Below are 22,478 nucleotides of genomic sequence, written 5' to 3'. Positions count from 1 at the left end.
CTTCTTTTTAAGTTCATGAGTTTGCCAAGACAGTTTGCTCGTGCAAGATCAATTTATCTATTGTATTTTTATTTCAAATCTTGTCAAAAATGTCTTTAATGTCGGTGCTTATTAATTGAACCGTCTTGAGGTAATTCCCTCGGTGGGCCATTGGTCTGGTCATTTTCTACTTATCTGACTTCTTAATTGTTTTTAAACATTTATTCGAAGCAAAGTTTATTGATATCGGAAATACCACATCTATTAATTATCTCACTTAGTTTATTCAAAACAGCCTATCTATGCAGACGTAAAGCCTTCTCTAAAATTAACTTCAAATTAAATTCTTACAATTAACGAAATGTCAAGTTTAATACCACTGATAATATTTTATACTTTCATATCGGGAAATGTATTATGTACTCAAGTGTGTGAAGTTCAAAAAAGTGTCGAACTTGTGAACAGGGCTTACAACGGCATCACATTTGGGGACGATGAAATTATACTGAGTAACACAACTGGAGAGGAAAGAGGATGTGTGTGTCTCAAGGGAACTTGTGCCAGGAAATGTTGCCCATTCGGATCAGGTTACAACGCGGATCTTAAGCAATGTGTTCCTAGTTCCTATGTGTTTGATCCACCTGTCTGGAAAGGCAAAAGAATAATTAAAGGATTCAATGCATCGAAAGAGTTCATTTTCATGTTAGGCAAAATGAACTGCTCAAGAGAAAAGAATGAAGTGAGACTAGCAGTTTTAGGAGCATCGGACCTGGGTGTTCATTTATTAAATGTGAGATTATCTTCTTTACGTCAAGTTTATTAAACTATCAAGCGTGGATATTTTAAGAATCATGATCAGGCTTCCGTGAAGTTGTCATTAAAAAAATTTGATTATCTTAAGGTCACAGAGCAACCGGTTTGTTAGCGAGTTTTTATTTCTACGATCAGTCTTTGAACTGTCCAAACGTGTACAATAACAGCTGTAAAGATTTTAGACCGGTGTTTATGTTATGGACCATGTGATTAATTCGGGCATTATTTATAATGCCCGAGCATTATGAATAATGTCTAGCTTTATCGGGCCAAGTGATTAATAACTATCTTAACTTCATTATTTATGACATTGCACGGGCATTATTATATTGCTACATGATAGTTGGGCAATTTGATAATAAAGCTATATTTTATGCAGTGCGAGGGTGGCAGTTGTTCTAATAAATAAATCCTGTTACTTGCTACATATTTTATGATTATTGTTTTAAATTATACGTTCTATTTTAATGGGAAATTATAAGACTAGCCACAAAATTATTAATTGGACAATTGTCATCTAATTTACTAACTCCGCCTCGTTTTTCTTGATCTCATTCTTCTTGGCTCGTTTTTTTTATATGGTAGAATTTAATTTGGATTCAAAACATTGTATTAAAAATTGAATTTAGTGACGAAAACGAGTCGCTGCAAAACCGACTCCACGTAGTCTTGTCTGCCCTACCCCTAGAGTGCAATTCAAAACCGTGTAGGCGCGGAGGGGCGAGGCGGCCTGCGAGGTGAGGCGCAGGTAGTTGAAGCGCTCGCCGCGGTGGTGAGCGTGAAAACCATCTGCGACGATAACCTCGCATGGGACCGCCGGAGCCACGCAGCGCCGGAGCCGTGACAGAAGCCATGCTTGCTGTATGTTGCATGCTTACTTCCATGCTGGGTAAATTGATATGGGATGTTATATTTTAAACGTACTGAGTAAAAAAATTAAAAGCTAAATAAATATATTTTATGATGTCATTTAAGGCAGAAGTCCTTCATAATTAGTCCAAATCATGAGGCTGATTATTTAAGTGGTTTAATATTTAGTTTATTTTAAGTTAAATGTCAATAGCAATAAAAAAAATGAAATTAAATATGTTTGTATTACTTTGCCCAAAAGGTCACGGGCAATATGTATAGTGCCCGGTCAATTTGATTATTTGAATAATTATTATCAAATTGCACTCTCATATTGGGCATTTATCATAATGACCGGGCATTATGTATACTGCCCAATTTATCACTTGGTCCATAACATTTATATTCCAAAAGTTTTTGAGAACGACTGAAATGATTCGGAGAAATGATTTTTCAGGTGCAAATGCATTCTAAGCAAGTGATATTGATAATAATAATAGAATTTGTTCTAAACGTAACTGGCGTATCATTTATTGTGTTAGAGTAGGCGTACCTTTCGGTAATACGCGAGTGTTGATCTTGTGCGTCAAGTTTATGCTTATGTTTGACAGTTCTGTAGTGTGCGAACTATCACAATTTGTTGTCCTGCCTCGCTCTTCATTTCCTCGAATATCAGTGCTCATGGCTACTCCGATCGGTTAAGTGCTCTAAAACTGAACTTGGAAATTTTTCTTATAACTTCTGATGTTATTTTTCCGCATATTTTGCTAGTTTTTTAAGAATAGCTTTGTTCATGATTGATTGTCATCCCAAGGTTTTGTTTGCGTTCTATACAAGCGTGTCGTTGAGGGCCGAAATGAAGATTAGGTGGATTTATACCCACTCCGTATGACCTATGTCGTATGTAAACTGAAGTTGGCATATCATCAAAGAAATTAGAGCTTATTTCAGTGTCAGAGTTTATAATCTTATAATCATCGAATCGAATATAAGTATCTTCTCAATTGTTAAAATAACTTCCTCGTGTTACTACTCTGTTAATGACAAAAAAAAACATTAAACTAAAAGCATCAAAAACTTAATCCCCATCGCTGGACTGGGAGTGCGCCCAAAAGCCTGGCAGCATTACCTGGTTGGATAGCCATGCTAATCCTTTGTCCAAAGGACGAGTACCTAGTAGTTAGTCAGTAAGTAGTTTTGGTCACGAGAAGCGTCGTGTTACTATTACATTTATCCATCTTAGTTACGTAATTTAAAGTTCATTTCTTACTTACAAAGGTACAATCACATTAAACGATATTTGTGGTTTGGAGGTCGATCGCAGGCGGAACTACACTCGCGGCCAATGAATCCGGATCAATCACTTTTAAATTAACCATGTTTAACCACAGATGACCAAATAGTTACTAACGACTATAGATATGTGAAAAGATAGTACGGGCCAGTTTGTCTATAAAATAATCGTCGAGAGTAAGAACAAATAGAACACATAGATAGTAAAACACTGTATAATGCAATAGCTATAACAGTGAACTATTCTTTAAAGTTCAGAAGACAAAAACTCCTAAAAGCTAAATTCCTAAAAAATAAAGGAATCAGGCGTTACTTTGCGGAAAAGCTTTAATTTTTCCGCGAGTTATGTTATGAAATTGAAATGAGAAAATTCTCGCTTAATTAATGCTATATATTTTTCCCAGTAGTTAATCCAAAAACATAATTATTTTTAAATTGATATTCATTATGCAGGAAACATTTAAAATTACTTAGCCATGAAAGATGACAGAAGCATAGGATACGCTATATAAATACCTATATCACACCTAGATTTAAAGGAGGATGCGCCATGCACTCACCAAAGGAACACGAACTAAAACACGAACATAGGTACCTAAAAAGACGTAGGAAGGGGGAATATGGTGTAATTTCGACGAATTTGATATCACACCTTTTGACGTCATGAAGAACGACCTTTTGACGTTACTATAAAAATAGAGGGAATTAGAAAATAATATTCGTACCTAGTATAATCAAGAAATTAAACTAAATTACCAGCAAAGTGCAAGTCGGACTCGCGGACGTAATGTTTCAGTACATATCCACAAAAACACATTTTTTTTGTATGGGAGTCCCTTAAAATATTATTATTATTCTAGTTTTCTGTATTTGTTTTCATAGCACCAACAACAATACAATCATCTGTGAAAATTTCTGCTCTCTAGCTTCTAGTTCTTGAGATACAGCTTGGTAGCAGACGGACGGACTGACAGACAGCAGAGTCTTTGTAATATGGTCCCGTTTTACCCTTTGAGTACAGAAACTTATTATGAGAGTCAAAAATACAATGCAAAATTTAAAAATATATAAAATAAGTTTAACTATGTATACAGTTATAGTTTGTACATATTTGTATAGCAAAATAACTACTTATAGATTTGTTTTGGAATATTATTAAGATGAAAAAAAAAAGAATAACATTTATTATTTTCCTGTTGATGAAGGAAAAATCTTTTTTTAACATACCCCAAGTTAGATATTTTATTGTAGTTGCGTATTTTTTTATCATATTCAAAACAAGTTTATCGGCATAACAATGATGAACAATAGCAAAAATAACTATTGTAATACAATAGTGAAAATACTTATTATTTTAACGCAAACAACATTATTTTAATAGCTACTATAATAGTAGGATAATAAATATTCAAAAATATATAGATAGGGATAGGGATAAATTACAATACTATGTATAATTAGGCTTCATAGTTTTACCTTTAGTTTATATTATTTATTAGCACATATAAGCTCATTATTCTACTGTTTTTCCCCCGTTTTTTATGCCCAGTGTTCATAAAAAATATACAATACGGGTTCATAGAATAAACGTCAAATCTACCATTCGAAAGAAAAACTTTTCTTGTCTATACTCGCTGGTGAAGTTACTGGCGATACTGCAATCTCCGTTGAAGTCCCCGTTGAAACCCCGTGACTCTCAATATGATTGGAAAAGACAAACTTACCTGGGAAACAGGGAAGTAGACGGGAAAGAATCTGCCAACGACGGCGCACTCGATGCCGGCCGGCCAGCGGGAAACTTCCTCCGCACTTGCGTCAGTAATGTCTCTCCACGAGTCAGGGTGATACAGGCACTAACGGTCAGCACTTCTAGCAAGGTTTTTTTCATAGTTTTTTAATCGGGTTTGGTCGCGCGACGAACCGCGGGCGATACCAATATTTTGACAGACCGAAGTGAAAAAAAAAAAACAAAACAAATGCGAAACCCGTCATGGCAGAAAAAATAAAAAGAAAGAAATGAGGAGATGACCAAGAAGTCTGAACACTGGGCATCAGTGCTTTTGCTGTCAAAAATAGACATTTCCGATGCAAATGGCACATGCCCAATGTAAGTTTTGTTTGGTTTAGGTACCGAGACTTATGTGACAAAATTCTCTAGAACTTCATAAAAAGCTGTCTCGCATTATTTCAGTTAATAGGTTTAACAAAACTTAAAATAGTTAGATAAGGCTGGTATTTCCTCTTTCAGTTCGATGAGACCACCGAAAGCAACTCAATAAAGTCGCTTGAAATGCATTCTGTATAAATGTATCAATTTGAATGGAATACGTCCAACCAGCTGGCAAGCTTAAAGTCAAAGTTTTTATTACAAATAGAAGTAAGTCAAAACAGCTGGGGCTGCGGGATTGTTCGAAAGAGTTACCGCGGCCCTGGTACATAAAAGGCCTACGGCGGAACACGACCATTTTTAGTCAGTAAGAGTCTGACACTCCCTCACCGCTGCTAACCCACAGCGGGAGGGGGACATTTGATGATTTTTGACGTCGTTAAAAAGAAAAATCAAAACAGCTAGGTACATGGTTAAAAGGCGATGCTTCCATGAAGAAGAATTGACACAAAAGTCATTGACAACCTTTGACCAGTCTTTATTCAATTACGCAATGTGTATACCAGTGCATTGTATTTCTAAGTTTGTAAAAACTGTTTCTAAGTAGTAAAAAATGTTTAGAATCATCGTCTTAAGTAGCTTTGTATCCTTGAGGTTGGTTACTAATGATTAGGTACATAAAAAAGGCTAGTCGGGAAATTGATGATTTCATGGTCAAGTGTAGTTGTATAACTGTAGATTCGTGCTTATTGGCAAAATAAATATTTGTTTTTTAGATTAGACTTCACCCAATTATGATGATGACTTTGCCCAACTAAAAATTGTGATATATTGAATAACAGTAGCTGGATCAGGAACAAAAACAGTTGTACTTGCTACAGTTGCATCACGTTAGACTACAGGCAAAACTCAAAATAATTGGAAAAATGCTATGCAGATAATGGTCAGCAACAAAACCCCACTAGTCGTCCCAATTGGTATTAATCGAGTTTTGCTACAAAAATAGGATCTTCTATTTGTTAAATGCCTATTAATAGCCTATGTTATTCGGGAAGAGTGTAGTTTTCCAATGGTGAAAGATTATTTTAAATAGGTTCAATAGTTCCGGACTCTTTAGGGCACAAACAGACAAAAAAATGTTTCCTTTTTGTTATATTAGTAAAGCTACAGGTCAGTTTTAAAGAAAGAAATCTTATTGTGGGTAAGTGGAATTCCCCTGATGTAATGGAGCATTTTCTAAGTACTTCTATCAGGTACCTACCGATTTTTTTTCTAAAGCTTTTTATCTAAAGCTTGCAATAAAGACGAACCGAATATTATCTATGGAATGGCAATGTAACAATGAATTTTAAAGAAATACTTACCATTTGAAAAAAAGCCTTGCCATATCTCTTAAAAAGTGCTGATTCCTACAACAATAGGTTTGTTTGTCTGTTTGCCTGATTCATGCTATATTGGTAATACTTACGGCATTGTTATATTTGTGGAAATGATGGGTTTTTGAATATTTCACTATGTATGTATGTATTGTCTGTTTTGATTATTATGTACGTCAATAAATAGTTATGCACAAGTTTTCCTGTCAATTAAAGAAGCAACAATACATTTCCTATCGAATTTGGTGCCGTCGTTTAAAATTATCATCGCAAATATATAATGCGTACCTACCTACATACATATGTTTTGATGACATATTTTAATTTATTGGTGCTTTCGTACGTGACCCGATTTTCAGTATTGGGGACGGATCCCGATTTGTACCAGATCGGGACGCTAAATGTCCCGATTAATAAAATACCTAAGTTTTTTTAATTAATATAATACTATATTTGCACTAGTACCTAGTTTAAATCCCAATAATAATTAAGCCCAGACTTAGAAACCTTTAAATACCCTATACAGCTTGGCAAAAAAGAGTCTGACGCGGTGACAGTTGGAACTAAAAATCAAAATCAAATAAAAATTGTTAACATCGTTAATACTGGACATTGAAGTGTCCAAGGGACATCGCCTACTTAGGATTGAATATCTCCAAAAATAACAAATATTAAAATCTGTGAGTCGTAGTATTCCGGGTTGCCACAGGTGCGATAGTGCTGACCTCATTTACTCCACACTCTTTTTTGCCAAGCTGTACATCTAGTATAGATTTCAACATATAGTAGTTAACAATTATATTCCACGGGAAAGTGTAATATCTAACAAAATTAAATAAATAAATTTTATTGTACAGTTTTGTTTGAGGAATGAATTTTGAAGTTAATGACAGGATAAAATGTATTAAAAACGTAGATGAATAGTTATTCCTGTTTACACATCGTCTATTTTCTAGTTTACTTTTATCCTGTTCAAAAAAATATGGGCTCAGGAAAAAAACAACTATATTACCTACTTTTATTAAATATTGGTATTTGATACTGTTAATTGAATGTAACACATTCTATATCTAATTAATGTGTTATGCCATTAAGTTAACAATAGAGCATTCTGTTAATTGGTTAAACATAACAGTGGTATTTGACACATACCTATGTAGACACCGTGTCTATTTTTACTATATTACGTATTAGATGATCATACCTACTAAACTGCCAAAACCTCGATGTGTAGTACCAATAGCCTAAACGAAAAAAAACTCAGGGAAACAGTAGGTAGGTTCCTATCTCAATTTTTGTATTAACTATGTATTTCAAGTTGCCTTTGTGAGTTCCAGCCAGTCCAAACTCGCGCACCAAGGGTTTTGTGCCATTATATATATACTTAAAAAAAATAAAAAAAAAAAACAAAAAAAAACGTTTAGTCCCTAAAATATTTAGGTAAAATTATCAGCTTTTACAACTTGTTGTTACAACGGCAGTTGTAATGGAAAGAGAAATACGTAACCAGTAAACAAACAACTACCTATCACGGTTCATGAGATACCTACAGCTTGGTATAAGACGGACAGATGGACAGCCTCAGTAACAGGATCCTGTTTTACCCTTTGGTCTTAAGAAAAAATCCTTGTGGTCATCATAAGAATGTGATTGCTTAGCATGACGTCTCTACGTCCGGGTCAGGCCAAAATATGATTGGGTTTTTGGTAGTTATGGGATTTCCCGATTGTCTCTATTTTGGTATTAATGGAATGATAATAACTAGAGGTATATGTGTATAGTTGTACAAATATCTAGTGTTAGGGGTGATAACACCAGTCATTAGAAAATGTTATAGATATTACGGATGACCACTTATGCACCACTTGGATAGTGCGTATTATGATAAGAAACACCTCACGTTTTATACTTATCTACTTATTTTACTTAAGGTTATATGTATAAAGTCATTCTCCATCGTCATCATCATATGCTTAAGCTTTTCCAACTATGTAAATGCCAGCTTTCATTCTAACCGCATGCTGCCTGTAACAATTGTCTATCTAACCTCGTCAACTCAGTTACCCGGGCAAAATGGTACATAAAAAAACTATGACACTTTTAACAAGACCTGTGACTATGTATTCACAGGTCTTGTTAACTACGGTCCGGTACGGTACGGCACGGTTGTCAGGGTAACTACGGATCTACGTAAATACAAAAAAAATAATAACTTGTTGTTCTATTAAACAAATAATTTACCGTGACGTCACTGTCGAAACTATAAAAAAGTTGATAAAATGTCAGACTCCGTAATTATCATACGTATGAGACGTATATATACACTGAGTATACAACGTAGTATAAACCTAGTTGGTTTTGGCAAGAAACCCGGTAGTATCTGGTCCTAGCTCAACAATTTCTACGTAAATCCTTCGAGCGTTGTTACGTCAAACAGACGTAAAATAAAGGGTGCGTCATAGCGTCAACCGAGATAATACGACTCGACCATGGAGAACAAAATGACGAGCGGAGATGTCATAACCTAGAATCTCCTACAGATTGACTGTGATTTGACAAGGAACCAGAACGAATCGTTAGTTCTAGTAACTGATCAAGCCCAAGTACGGTATATTGACCTACAAAAAGGCGACTAACCTACCTTCCTTATGATATCTCCGCTATCTTTCATTCCTCTTTGGATAGGACCTTATCACATTAATAATTGCAATTCAATTATGCAATTTAATTACATTGATATTATCTTCGATTTTACATTATATGCGGTTTTAAATTACCTATACTATGCAATATTTGTTCTCAGAAAATCAACATCCGCATTAATGATTTTATTATTCTTGACTTGGTATTATTAGACGCTGTGTTTACAGTACATACAAACAAATTACTTATAGCATGCCTAGTCAATGCGATTATCTATTAACTTTGTTTAGGTAATAGTTTTAGTTTGCTTTATTTAACGCGTCGTGTACATATAACAGTTAATAAAGCTGAAGTAAAAATATACCCATCTAATATTTTTTCCATTACTCTTTTACAGGATGGCAAGCTATACGTGGAAATTCCTAATAACATACCAAATGCGATCATCTATGAGCCCGACAAGTACTGTATTGACACATTCCTCGATGAAGAGGGAAAAGGGGTCCTGAACGCGTTGATTTGCTTCGCATCAAAACCAGAACAGAATAATTATGCACTCAGCAGTAGTTGTAAGTATGACAAATTGTATGTTTATTTTTGTAAATGCGAAGCCCATGCTTTTTTACTATCTGTTTCGCGCGTCTCAAGATAATTTAATTCCTGCTCTCGAATAAAAAGTAGCCTGTCTTTTTTCAGACTCTAGACTATATTTTTTAAGGGACATCATAAAATGGCCTCACCGGCTGTGAGTGCAGCGTGAGGGAGTATCAGACTCTTACTGCCTAAAACCCATCATGTTCCTTCTTAAGCCCTTTATGTACCAGGGCAGGGCCGCGGTAACTCTTTCGAAAAATCCCGCAGCCCCGGCGGGCCCACTGGTGGCTCTAGACTATCTGTGTCTTAAACATATCAATCGGTTCTGTAGTTTTGGGATGACCTAGTCCAGACATAAGTACTTATTGAGCTACCTTCGTATTTTTAGCTTAAAAGGGCATGAAGTAGTCCCCCACAAATGAAAAAATGTTTTGATATTACCTTATTGAAACCCATATCCAAAAAGATGATAAACAAAGAAAAAAAACCGGCCAAGTGCGAGTCGGACTCGCGCACCGAGGGTTCCGTACAAATGCTGTACAGATAAAAAGTGAGTTTCGCGCCAACCGTTCAGTTTAGAACAATCATAGTTATGGTAATTTCGTGAGAGTCAAAATAGTTAATATTTTTTATTTTATAACTAGCTGTTGCCCGCAACTTCGTCTGCGTGGGCAATATAGAATAGTCAAAATACTACTTATCCCGCAGGTGCATTCTTTCACGTGACAGTATAATTAGGATTAGCACTTAGCAGTCGCATAGATTCATTGATCAAGGTTGTGTTGTGGATGTGACCATTTATCTAAACAAAAGAAGTAAAGTTTGTGACGTTGTGAATATCTCTGGATCTAGTCAGCCAATTTGGAAAATTATTACGTATGGTGCGTAAGTAATTTTCACAGGAAACAGTTATAATCTATGTCTATATGCTTTGAGTCTGACAAAGCTGTCATTTGTACATTTTCTGCAGCTGCTGCGACTAATCAGAAGCCAGAAAGTCTGTCAGTCTTACCATGGATATCGGCTTGTGTAGTTGACTGGATTGAAGATAGGTAGATAGGTAGCCGCTCCAAGCAAAATATTGGTACTCAAACAGATTCGGTGACTGGAAGCCAACACCAACATAGTTGGGGAATAGCTGGATGGATGATAAAATGAGTCATCATCATCAGCAGGCGCATAGGGTAGGATAGTTTCACTACTGGGGAGAAACACTTGTATGACGGGGATTTTCTGTGCACTTACTCACTATGGTAAGGCTGACCCCACATTAGGCGTGCGCGATCCTCGGGCGTGTGAGTAGCGCGGGCGTCGCGAGCACGCTGCATGAACGTCGCGTTTTGCTGCCCTGCGGCATGTGTGAAGAGTGCAAGCGACGCGCTCGCGGCGAGCACGCGGCGCTCGAGTTGCGTTCTTACCCCTTCGCCTGCTATCCCCGCCGCCCGCTAAACGCCTTAGCAGTTAAACGTCAAGGAGAGCGGCGCGTGCGCGCCGCGAGCGCGCTGTAGGTAAATGCCGCAGGGCAGCAAAACGCGACGTTCATGCAGCGTGCTCGCGACGCCCGCGCTACTCACACGCCCGAGGATCGCGCACGCCTAATGTGGGGGAGGCCTAAGCCGGGACTCCACCGAAATGTTTGCATTAGTTCACGAATAGGCAAAATGTATGTATCTGTGAGAGTCCACTTCATGTTTTGGTACTTGAAACCTGCAGTTTTGCCAAGATTTTCAAAATGTACGCTTGCAATTTGTCATTTCTTGGTGGAGCCAGCAAATCGAAAGGAACATAAGTGTTGTATACTGTGCGTCACTACCGCACACCGGGAAAATTTCGCTCTTGCGGAGGACGTTTATATACCATATTTTGTGTCACCCAGGACGACAGTAAGTATCCACCGAAACGCTTTCAAAGATCTGATGAACGAACACATCAGACCTGACTTGGTCACCTGGGGCCAATCAGAGCTCTATGAAGCGATCATATGCTTTGGCTCCTACTGTTATTGTGGTTTCTGAAAATTTATTCACCTCATTCAACGATGAATGTAATTCTGATGGTACTATTAAGAACACTTGCTTAGCGCAGAAGCTGACGTTGGCAGGTCGACTCTTTTGACTTCTCGAATAGGATACCATTGGTTTTTGTGCAATGCACACCTGCAATGCATGCTGGATTAGGATAGGATACAGGTGGATAGGATATGCAACAGAGAACAATTCTGTCTTTGTGATTGAATGACATCAAACGTAGTTTTATATAAAAGGTGTTTTTTTAGACTTGGCTCGGGTCTTACTGAGACTGTTCGTAATCGTGACCAGTGTATTTGCGATCAGAAGTTGAAAGTAAGCATGTCTCTGGTATGCGACGCGCAATTTGTACGTTTTCAGACGCATAAAGCATTTTACGTGTGTATGGTATTAAATCGAGAAAGCTCCCATTTCTTATCTGCACTTTGTATCTGGGCTTGTTCTTAAAGCTACAGAATCCTACATTACCTACCTACCTCACGCTTAGCAGCGCTTGCGAGAGACAGATACTCCTTTCTTCTAGGATTAAGTTAACATATTTTGCATCAGAAAAAATAATGGAGGTCTACTTAATACTACTCACTCAAAGTAATTTGTTTTAAGGCCACCACATTAGTGGAAGATAAGCTAAACTATGTTTATGAAAAAATCCTGATATAAACTCCATCTGTAACTTTAAATGATAATTAATTGTTATACTAAAGTCATCATTTTTGACATAATATTCAAAAAATAATTTAGATGGCACCGTTTTAAATTTGGCTGAGAACTATTATTTTCCTTTCATCAAGGTAATAATTATAATTGGATTTTGATGTGGCTCGGCAAACTGACAAACACTATTGAAATGTCTATCGAAAAATTACACTACGTGTTAAAATATGGTGAATTACGGAAAATACACAACTCCATCTGTTGAAATAATAATCCTCTATAAAGAATGTATGGTAATTTATTGTCATTTACCACTTCGCTCCTTTGACAAATTTTATGTATTTTATTTAACACAGATTACCACAGATGGAGCTACTTTAACCTTGGCTAAACACAATTTTCATTTTTTTTTCTTCCGAATATACTTATGAAGGTGTGATTTTCTGTGTAAAGGTTAATAATAGGCCGATTAACTAATATAAGTACAACATTCAAATGTACAGTTTTGACAAACAGATTGCGTGTCGTAATATTTTACATCTTGAATTCACAAAATTAATCATATCTTTTGATAGAGTGAATCGATTTCGATGAAACAAAAACTAAATAATACCCCAAGTTACGTAGAATTTTTGTATGTAAGCATTGTCTGCATTGAATTCGTAGATTTTACGTGAATCCCGAACAAACAAACAGATAAACAGACAAACAGACAAAAATGACAAAAATGATGGAAATGGGTTCTGTTAGTTATCCTTTAACATGCTGGCTATTTTTTTTGCCAATTTCTTCAATGTACAAAAATTACTTTTCTACAGATTTATTATATGTATAGATATATCTAAAATAGTAAGCCAGTACCTTGTAAAAGTTATTTTATTGAAGTTATTTATATACAACATTTTATAGTCATCATTCAGAAATCTGATTGTAAATAACTGTCTTACGTGTCTTAAAGGTCATGGGGCATATCTGACCCGCTTTGTAAAAAGTGGCGGACATGAATCAAAGTAGTTTTAAATCGTGGAGAATGGTATGACGTTTCTTTGAATATAAATATTTTATTAAAATTCCATGGAGACGAATGTCCAGGATCGTTTGAAAAATATAAAAGACAAGCAGTTTCAGAGGATTGTACAGGTTGCAATGCTAGTTTTTATTGTTAAAGACATTTCATAAAGAAGGAAGGTGCCAATCCGGATGACCAGGATCTGATGAGGATCTGAAAACCCTGAGAAATCGAGGGCAACTCTTGAATATTGTAGGCACGCATCGAGTCATAACCAGACATGTGAGTGTATTTTTGAGGGTACTGGTAAACAGTGAAGGTTTGGAGCTGATTTGATTATTGAGACTACAGAGAGTCAAGGGAACTCCCGAACGGTATGTTGCAACTACCACGTGTTTGGGGATATTTTATTCGTATTGGCGAAGACTTTCCACAAAGATAGGTTTGACTGCCATTGTGGGATCGACAGCTAAGATCAGATTAAGTATGGGAACTCCTTTACAATTTATAACGTAACCTTGTGTTGGAGCTTATTTTATTTTAGGTGATGAGAATTCACTACTAACTTGGGTTAAAGCAGCCATTGCAGGAATGGGATCTTTTATTTTTGAGGGATTAATCACCTAAAGAGCCCCAGTTTCAGGTTTTTTCGAAACCGCCGGACGACTTGTAGCTTTCGAATTGTAACAACGACTTCTAGAGAGTAGGATTGGGGGCTGCTGGCTTTACGTTTCTAGAGCCTTGACAAAAGTGTAATTCTGTCCCTTTCTTTGTTTTATAAAGTCGGCATTATTTTATTTTGTAGCATTTTACAAACAAATCCAACTTCAAACATATAAAAAAGCAACAAGAAAACAAAAGCAAGAAAGAAATTAAAAAGATGTTAGGTGCATCGGTCTAGAAGTCGGTGTCTAGCTAGAGGATGCATCTATATTTATTTAACCACCGAGATCTAGACCGATGCATATAAACAGTTTTGTTGAGAAGTTGTTTTTTTTTTGTAAAAAGTTTTTATTTTTAACTTTTGTGAAAAGTTCTCGTCAATACGAATAATATAAGCCCAAACACGACGTAACTAAAACATACCGAGTTCTCTCGACTTTCTCACGTCTCCATCATCAGATAAGCTCTTAACCTTCACTGTTTGATAGTATCACCAGACATACATCTGAGAATCAAGTTTTAATCCTATGCATGCCTACAATTTCTGATAGTTGCCCTCGATTTCTCAGGATTTCCATCATCAGATCCTGACCTGATGACAATGGAAATAAACGGCGAGTATACTCTTTCACTACAAAGAAATGATTTCTCAAATCCGTCAAACTTGGTCGTTTAAATTCCCCATTGAAATGAGGAAAATATTTGATGTTTACACCTGATTTTCTCTAGATTCCCATGGTTCACATTGATGCGACTAATGCCATAGTAAATCAGAGCCTTTATCATTATACTGTGCTATATTTCGTTCGTATCCGCCGTGGGTATGGTTTTCATACTAAGGTGCCCAATGACCTTTGAATGATTTAAAATTTTTCACAGTTTAGAGGCCATTATATAAGAAGTGTTTGATATGAATTTCACGTTTTATTCAAAACTTTAATATCTCAACGCGTTCATGTGAAAAAGGGTAGGTAGTAAGTTTATAATTATTAAAAAAATATTTTATGTCATGTAAGCAAAAATAATATTTTAATATTTTATGTAACTTCAAATTTATCATTTTCGCAATTTTTCCTTTATCTGTACTATATAACGTTGCTTCGTGCCGAATTTTAAGATTCTGAGTTCACGGGAAGTACCTTGTAGGTTTTGATTCCCTAGCGTGTGACGGAAATTCGTCTAAGGTGTCGGTAAAACTGCTGTATCTTTTGATCGCGTTAACTTAGAAGTTTGATTTTTTGACTGCCTAAAGGGACAATAAACCTTGGTATTTGATTTAAATTTCAATTTGATACCTTTATTCGTTCGTGAGAAATAAGGTAGTAAGTTTCATTTTATTAAAATATTTTTTTTATATTATATAACTAAAAAAATGAGATTTTCGAAATTTTTCCTATATTTGCATTATATGACAATGCTTCGTACCAAATTTCAAGACTCTGAGTTTACGGGAAGTATCCTGTAGGTTTTGATTCCTTTGCGAGTGTCGAAAATTTGTTGAAAATATCGACATAATCGGATGTATCTTGTGATTGGCTTGGTTTAGAAGATTGATATTTTCACAGCTTAAAGGGACAATAGACCTGAGTATTTCATGTGAATTTCAGCTTGATACGTCCACGCGTTCTTGAGATAAAGGGTCTTGACAGACAGACAGACAGACAGACAGACAGACAGACAGACAGACAGACAGACGGACAACAAAGTGATCCTATAAGGGTTCCGTTTTTTCCTTTCGAGGTACGGAACCCTAAAAATATATAAAACAAAAACCTATAAAAATGTATAGCGCTGGTGATAATAAGAAATGCTCTTCAGATGAAGACCTTATTAAACTTTAATGATGACATCGCCGATTCTGCCCGCTTGAAAATACCGTTGTCAATACTGTTATTCTATTGCAAGGCGACGTTCATTATCTTCTAATAATGGAAGATACAAGTTTTGATAGATATTTACATATTTACAATAAAGATAAAACTATCCTAGTAAAGCAAAAAAAATGCATGTTGCCATACAGGTCAGATTGAAGTCAGTTAAAGTACATATATCACGTAATTTCTGAATTTGTTTCCAGGTATGCTGATCTCGTGTTTCTTCATCTTGCTAACCGTGGCAGTGTATGCGTGGATACCAGAGCTCCGTAACCTTCATGGCATGGTCCTCATGGCGTATCTCCTCAGCTTCTTCGTGGGCTTTCTGTTCCTGGCAACCATGCAGATCTTGATAATGACCCAAGAGATCACTGAAAACATATGCCTTGTTCTTAGTAAGTATATTTTTTACTTTTACGTGGCTACGCTGGGTGAAACTGGAGTGTCAAAAATTTATTAATTCAAACAACACGATCTCACTATCATTTTGAAATAATTTAGACCGCTTAAAGCTCTATGGATTATTAAGACCTCTTAAATCTCTGTGAGTCTGACGACATTATAAATGCAGTACTTTATTATCGAACCTCTAGCGATATAAGGACTTTATGTATCGGGCCAAAAGGGGCGCTAGCCCAAACAACCGAAAATTTTACCTGGTCAGATAAAACTTCTATGTGCGTTACGATTAGGACGAAGGGTACCTATGGGATTTGAATGCCATATATTCTGTAGCTATATGGGGAATAGCATTAACCATCACGTTTTGACGAGTCATATATGTATGTGTTTTCCTTCATCATTGAAAGCCATATTATTTACCACGTTAGCTACACTATGATTATATTTTTCATCGTATCGTAAACGTATATTAACTTAATGTCTTTGCTTACCGTTGCAACATGTAGTATGTATTTGCTTTACACTCGTCTTGAGTCTCCCATTGATTAATTCATAATGTACAATCCCTCTCTATCATCGTCAACGACTCATTTAATATGCATTGATATGATCACATTCGCAAAAACTAATTCTGATGTCACTGTTAGTATCTTGCCTTATTTAACTTCTTATTATAGAACAATAGAAAATCAATTTTATTGTGTCTCGCGCATGTCTGAGCTCCGATATAACGAACGACTCTTATTTAACATCTGGTACCCGTCTAGTATTACCTATATTTTTCTTACTGCACCTGTCAGCTTTGTCGGGAATGAATTGTCTTACCTTTCTGGATAAGTACAGAGTAGTCCTTCCATATGCTAGCTGAAATTTAAGTGAAGTATTTTCTGTTTTATTGAAACTCTGAAGACTAAAGCTGGATTTAGTTACCTCGATGTTCAGAGTAATATTAAATCAACGATATTTCGTACGATGCAACTCAGATCGTCCCGAGTATTATAAAGAATTCTTTCCAATAACAAAAGTGTCTAGAAGTTTCTATTTATTGTAAAAAAAAAGTAAATTTAATACTGATGTTCGCATCAGTAAGTCCGGTATATTTTGGTATCGAAGCTATGTAATAATAAAGATTTGATACAAGGCTATGAAATTATTTTTATCTACCGGCATTTCTATACAAATATTATAAATCTGAAGAGTTTGTTTGTTTCCTTGAACGCGCTTAAACTATGCTCGTAACTGCTGATCAGATTTGAAAAACAATTTCAGTGCAGATGACTCATTTTTCGAAAAATGCCTCCATGGGGTGGTGAAAACGCTGGCAGAGGCTTGTACAAAAAAAACTAGAAATTAAATATTGAACTAAAAATGAACCTTTAGGCAAATAATTCTCATAGGTGCCAACATTAAATATACAACCTAAGCAAAACTGTAATAAAATATATATGTAACTATTAAAAAAAGCTGTTTATCTTTATCCTTTTTCCAAAATTACGTGATAGTTTCTTAATGTGTTTTTAGTCGCATCTTCTGACGTACATTGATACGATATGTATTTCGATTTATAAACATCTGACGCAAACAACCGCATTAATGTAATGTGACATTTGGGTACCAAAACGTAGGTATATGAATATTTTTACGAAAAGGCATAAAAAATAATAAGTATAAAATGAAAACAAATCTCGATATCGCTGGAGATTTAAAGCGTAGAAGATATATTTTAGCGTATCGAAAAACCATCGCACACTTCATAGCAGTGAAACCGGGAGCGCTCTGGTCGAGTCGCCGATTTACGATGATGATAATGTTCTCCTAGCCGAATATCATATATTTCTCATATAAGGAGATTAGCCAACTGCGCAGGATATATGTATTATAGCGCACAAGCATTTGCGCAGACATAGGTGCACCCACAATTCCTTCAATCTCATAGCTCGTTGGGCCGGTATTCCGACACGAGGGGAAAGAGATCAGTCGCATGGCCGATATTTATTTGCAATCTTCGATGTGTCTCGAACTGGTCTCGAACTGGTGCATCGGAAGTATATACTTCCGATGCACCAGTTTTGTACCCACCAATTTTCTGGCTCCGGGCTGCTTTCCGAATGTTTCTAAAACCCACAATGCGACCCGACGCGGTAATCGAACCCGAGACCTCGAGCACAGCAACAGGTCTATGCGATTTATACAAAGACAATGAGCATGTACATTTACACATACAAGTCCATCTACTTTCATGAAATATAACATGTCAAGTCGTTCAAACATTTTTTTGTATTCTTGATTAAATTAATAAAACATGGGTGTTGTTATTACAGCGTTCATCGTGTACTTCTCCCTGCTGTCTGCATTCTTCTGGTTGAACGTTATGTGCTACGATATTTGGTGGACTTTCAGGTAAATGCAAAAGATTTTTTATAATTACCCATTTGTTGTTTAATGCTATAATATCCAGCATAGTAGTTTGCATATTCCTAAGATATTGTTTGATTTTTGAAACGTACCCTATTTCATCAATCACTCTTAATTTATATTTTTGTATGTCTCTAACCGACCACGGGACTACAGAGTCCCGGATTTTTGGAAGGCGAACGTGGGGCCGAAGCCAACACGCTGAAGCCCTTTTGAGACAACTTTAATGAAATGGCGACACAAAACCGACGATTATCCCTGTATAAACCATAGAAATGTACCCAAGGACAACCCCCGGTTCTGTGCTAAACTATTGCTAACTGTGGATGAAAACTACTTGGGCTATTGTGACGGGATGCTAATGGACTAGGAATGGGGAAACTATGGGAACTATGGCACCTGCCGATGACAATGTATTAAATACATGTAAAAATGGCAGGTGGAGACTCCACCTCACTTACTTGACCCCCGGGAATCAGTCGCTAAATCGCAACAAGAGGGCAACAGGTACATGAGGGCTGAAGGGTGAGGATACCTCGGCGGACTTTAAACGCAGATCACGCGCTCCCTGTGGGTCCAGCATCACCGGCCCACTCGCCACTTACCACGAGGCACCTACCCTCCGAGTGGGCTGCTAACCCTGCTCTAGCGACTCCACTCTGACCGGCCGATGAAGGCAAGTCAAGAGGCGGGAGACTTATCCCCCGTTATGCTTCACTCCGGCAAGCCGGAGATGGGGGACAGTATACTCTCCCTGGAGCACTCGGATATATAGCCCCGCGGGTCGCTACTCCCCGTCATCCGTCTCAGATGCCCTGCGGGGCTTATTTATATTATTATTTAAATTCTTGCGATGGCCCAGCCCCAAATAAGTAGCCGACTATGTACAGATTTAATTTTTACCGATGATAATAGTTAATCAAAAAATAAACCATAGATAATAATATGCAAATTAACATTATTATGTTTAAAATTCAAGTATCGATGAACAGATTCATAAGCTATTCTAGACAGGAAAACCCTACTAACTGGTTTTATAGACTCAGGTAGATAAACTAGTCAGCATAAGTAAGTAGATGCTGCGTGCTTCTATTTATAATCAGGAGCCTACAAAACTTCAATATTGTGGCAACACTGGGATTTAATGAACTGGCTACCATTTAACATCCTTGGCTGTCATTACGGGTAGTCAGAAGCCAGTTAGCCTGAAACCAGTCTTACCAAGAGTATTGGGTTACCCGGGTAACTTCAGTGAGGCGGTTAGAGAGGCAGTCACTCTTTGTAAAACACTGGTGCTCAGTTGCATCCGGTTAGACTGGAAGAGGAATCCAACATAGTTTAGGAAAGGCTCGGGAGATGATGACTGAGCTTCAACATACTTTAGAAATACATTAAACCATAAATTATCTACTTTCGGTAATTTCTTTTTACCACAAGGCTCAAAGAATGGTATCCAAACTACGCCGAGGGGAGTACGGGTTTATAAAAAACAGGAGAAAGAGGGATACTTACTGCCTACTAAGGGAACAGAAGAGAAGGGAAAGAAAAATTTCGTTATGCAAAATTTTTAAACTTCTCCACTCCGCTTTGGTAGAGTCTTAGCATCGGAGAAAGGACAGATAGATCTAATCTCAAAAAATAGTATAAATTACAACTTCTTTTAAACTTTCCAGTGGCAAACGCGCACACGGTCGGTCAGGAACGCAGCATAAGCGCTTCGTATTCTACGCATTATACGCGTTTGGTGTGCCAACTGCGCTCACCGCTCTGTTGGCAACGTTGGAGTTCTCCGAGTCACTTCCAGTGCAACACCCCCTGCTGCCAATGATTAGGCTACAAGGCTGCTTCTTATATGGTAAGTTCTTTTATTAAAAACCCCTTAAACAAAGAACAGCCTTTATTGTTAACTTCGACTTTCTAACCTATGGCTATTTTTAATTTCCAGGTAACAGCAAATTATTGTACTTGTACGGGCCTATAGTGGCTCTCTGTGTGGCTAACATGACATTCTTTGCGCTGACGGCGTTCAAGATAGCGAAGATCAAGCGAGAGACGCAAGTGCTGCAGGGCAGAGAAAGCTCCACACACGACCAAGCAAGAAAAGACACACAAAGGTTAGTACCTAAATAAGTAGGATACTTAAAGTATAGATTTGATTGGTTAAATGAGTAATAGAATCTGAACTTCTTCTAGTAACATAGTTTTGTAATATTGTAACTCATATTGAGAATTTGATTTGTTTGTTTATGTACAAACGGTAAAACAGCTCAACTGGACATAATGAATGTATGAGGTTCGTGGATGCTAGATCCTTCTAATTGCGAACAAAATCATAAGATATAAAATTACTACTCAATAAGATTACTAAAAACCATTTCACTGGGGCCAAAAGTTTGAAATTGACCTGTTCCAGATTCACTCTTTACATCAAGTTGTTCACCGTGATGGGGATCAACTGGATCCTAGAAGTCGTCAGTTCCTTCTACCCTGATGCTGACGTCTTCTGGCAATTTTCTGACGCCTACAACGTCCTGGTCGGCCTCATCATCTTCATCATCTTCGTGTGTAAGAAGAAAACTTGGAAAATGATCAAGAAGAGGTTCGTCTCGTTTTGTTTTTGTCCGGGAGGGGATCAGGAAATAACTAACAGCTCGAGTTTACAAAAATGTTAATGATTTTTTATTACTTTGTAACTACACCCACCTTTAACGTAATGAAACAGTGGCATGTATTATACTACTTCACATCGATGTCTGCAGTTGAGTGATCTTCATCTAAAGTGAACTGTGGTGTGTTTTCACTGAGATATTTAATTGTAACCTGAATGTAATTGTTATCCTCATAAAAGTGAACTTTGTCGACGATGTACCGTGTGTGTGTTGTCAAACTTATGATGCATGCATACATTTTATGATCACAAGACAGGATAGAAATGATGAGATGGAGAGAGAAAACTAATTATCGAAACCAAATATTTTGTAGATTAGGTTATCTAAACTAGGTACTTATTACTCTTATGGACTGCAAGTGCATTTATTATTTAAGTTTATAATGTAGTTTTAGCAAACAATATATTAAGTGTAGTGATAAACCTCGGGACTGCTAGCAAAATATGCAATATTACTACTTGCCTAACTGTAGCTACCGACAATTTTATGATTGCCCTATTCTGTGCACAGGATTAAAGATTATCAACGATCCGAAACTGCTAACGGAGGAACGACCATCAATAATGTTAAATTAAGCCGTTGGCAAACTAATCACGATAGAGATGCTAGTCTCGAGACTGTTAAAACAACGGTTGGTATAGGAACTGATTCCAGAAACAGTAGAATTAACCAAGAAGTTCCGACATAGCGAAGGATAAACATACAGCCGTTGACGCCATGGACCAGATTTCTACGTAGGAAGTAAACACTGAAGAACAAAAATAGCAGAACAGTAAATTGAATGGCGCGCATCAAAATGAAAGCAAAAAAGACAGTTCCTATTGCCAACCAAAATAGTGATGAGACTAATAGCCGATCGATAACAACCAATCATTGTATTCCTGGGGCAGTTTTAACATATTTGGAATACAGTATGAGTGCAAAGGTACAGAAAGTTAAAGATTTTGAGAATTACTGACTGGTAGTTTGACTAACTTGCAAGGATGTTTTCGCAATTAATCGTGAGGGCTTGTGTTTAGTAGTGTGTGGTTTGGATTTAGACAAAGAATTTGTAATTTCTTTAATTAATTTATTAATGAAATATAGAGATTTTAAAAAAGGAAACATCTTT

General features: G+C 36.7%; 1 protein-coding gene across 9 annotated transcripts in view; it reads left to right on the top strand.

Moving 5' to 3' along the window:
- LOC124645528 (G-protein coupled receptor Mth2-like) overlaps positions 1-22,478 on the top strand; it is a 69,350-nt gene that overhangs the window by 44,021 nt on the left and 2,851 nt on the right. For 4 of the 9 annotated variants that reach the window (XR_006986250.1, XR_006986246.1, XR_006986245.1 and 1 more), the window contains exons 2-8: positions 9,458-9,629; positions 16,085-16,276; positions 18,605-18,683; positions 20,372-20,553; positions 20,644-20,812; positions 21,091-21,297; positions 21,878-22,292. Coding sequence is in view for 3 of the 9 variants with exons in the window: in XM_047185333.1 (XP_047041289.1) it covers positions 9,458-9,629; positions 16,085-16,276; positions 18,605-18,683; positions 20,372-20,553; positions 20,644-20,812; positions 21,091-21,297 (1,001 nt within the window). In the remaining 6 variants the exon portion in view is untranslated. The remainder of the gene's footprint in view (positions 1-9,457; positions 9,630-16,084; positions 16,277-18,604; positions 18,684-20,371; positions 20,554-20,643; positions 20,813-21,090; positions 21,298-21,877; positions 22,293-22,478) is intronic. The other 5 variants (XR_006986249.1, XR_006986247.1, XM_047185334.1 and 2 more) reach the window with 3 other exon arrangements.

The sequence above is a fragment of the Helicoverpa zea genome, unplaced genomic scaffold (genome assembly GCF_022581195.2).
Source record: "Helicoverpa zea isolate HzStark_Cry1AcR unplaced genomic scaffold, ilHelZeax1.1 pri_000016Farrow_1_scaff_4_deb, whole genome shotgun sequence".
In the NCBI taxonomy this organism is placed as follows: Eukaryota; Metazoa; Arthropoda; class Insecta; order Lepidoptera; family Noctuidae; genus Helicoverpa; species Helicoverpa zea.
The sequence above is the reverse complement of the archived record's forward strand: the minus strand, read 5'-3'. Positions and strand labels throughout refer to the sequence as shown.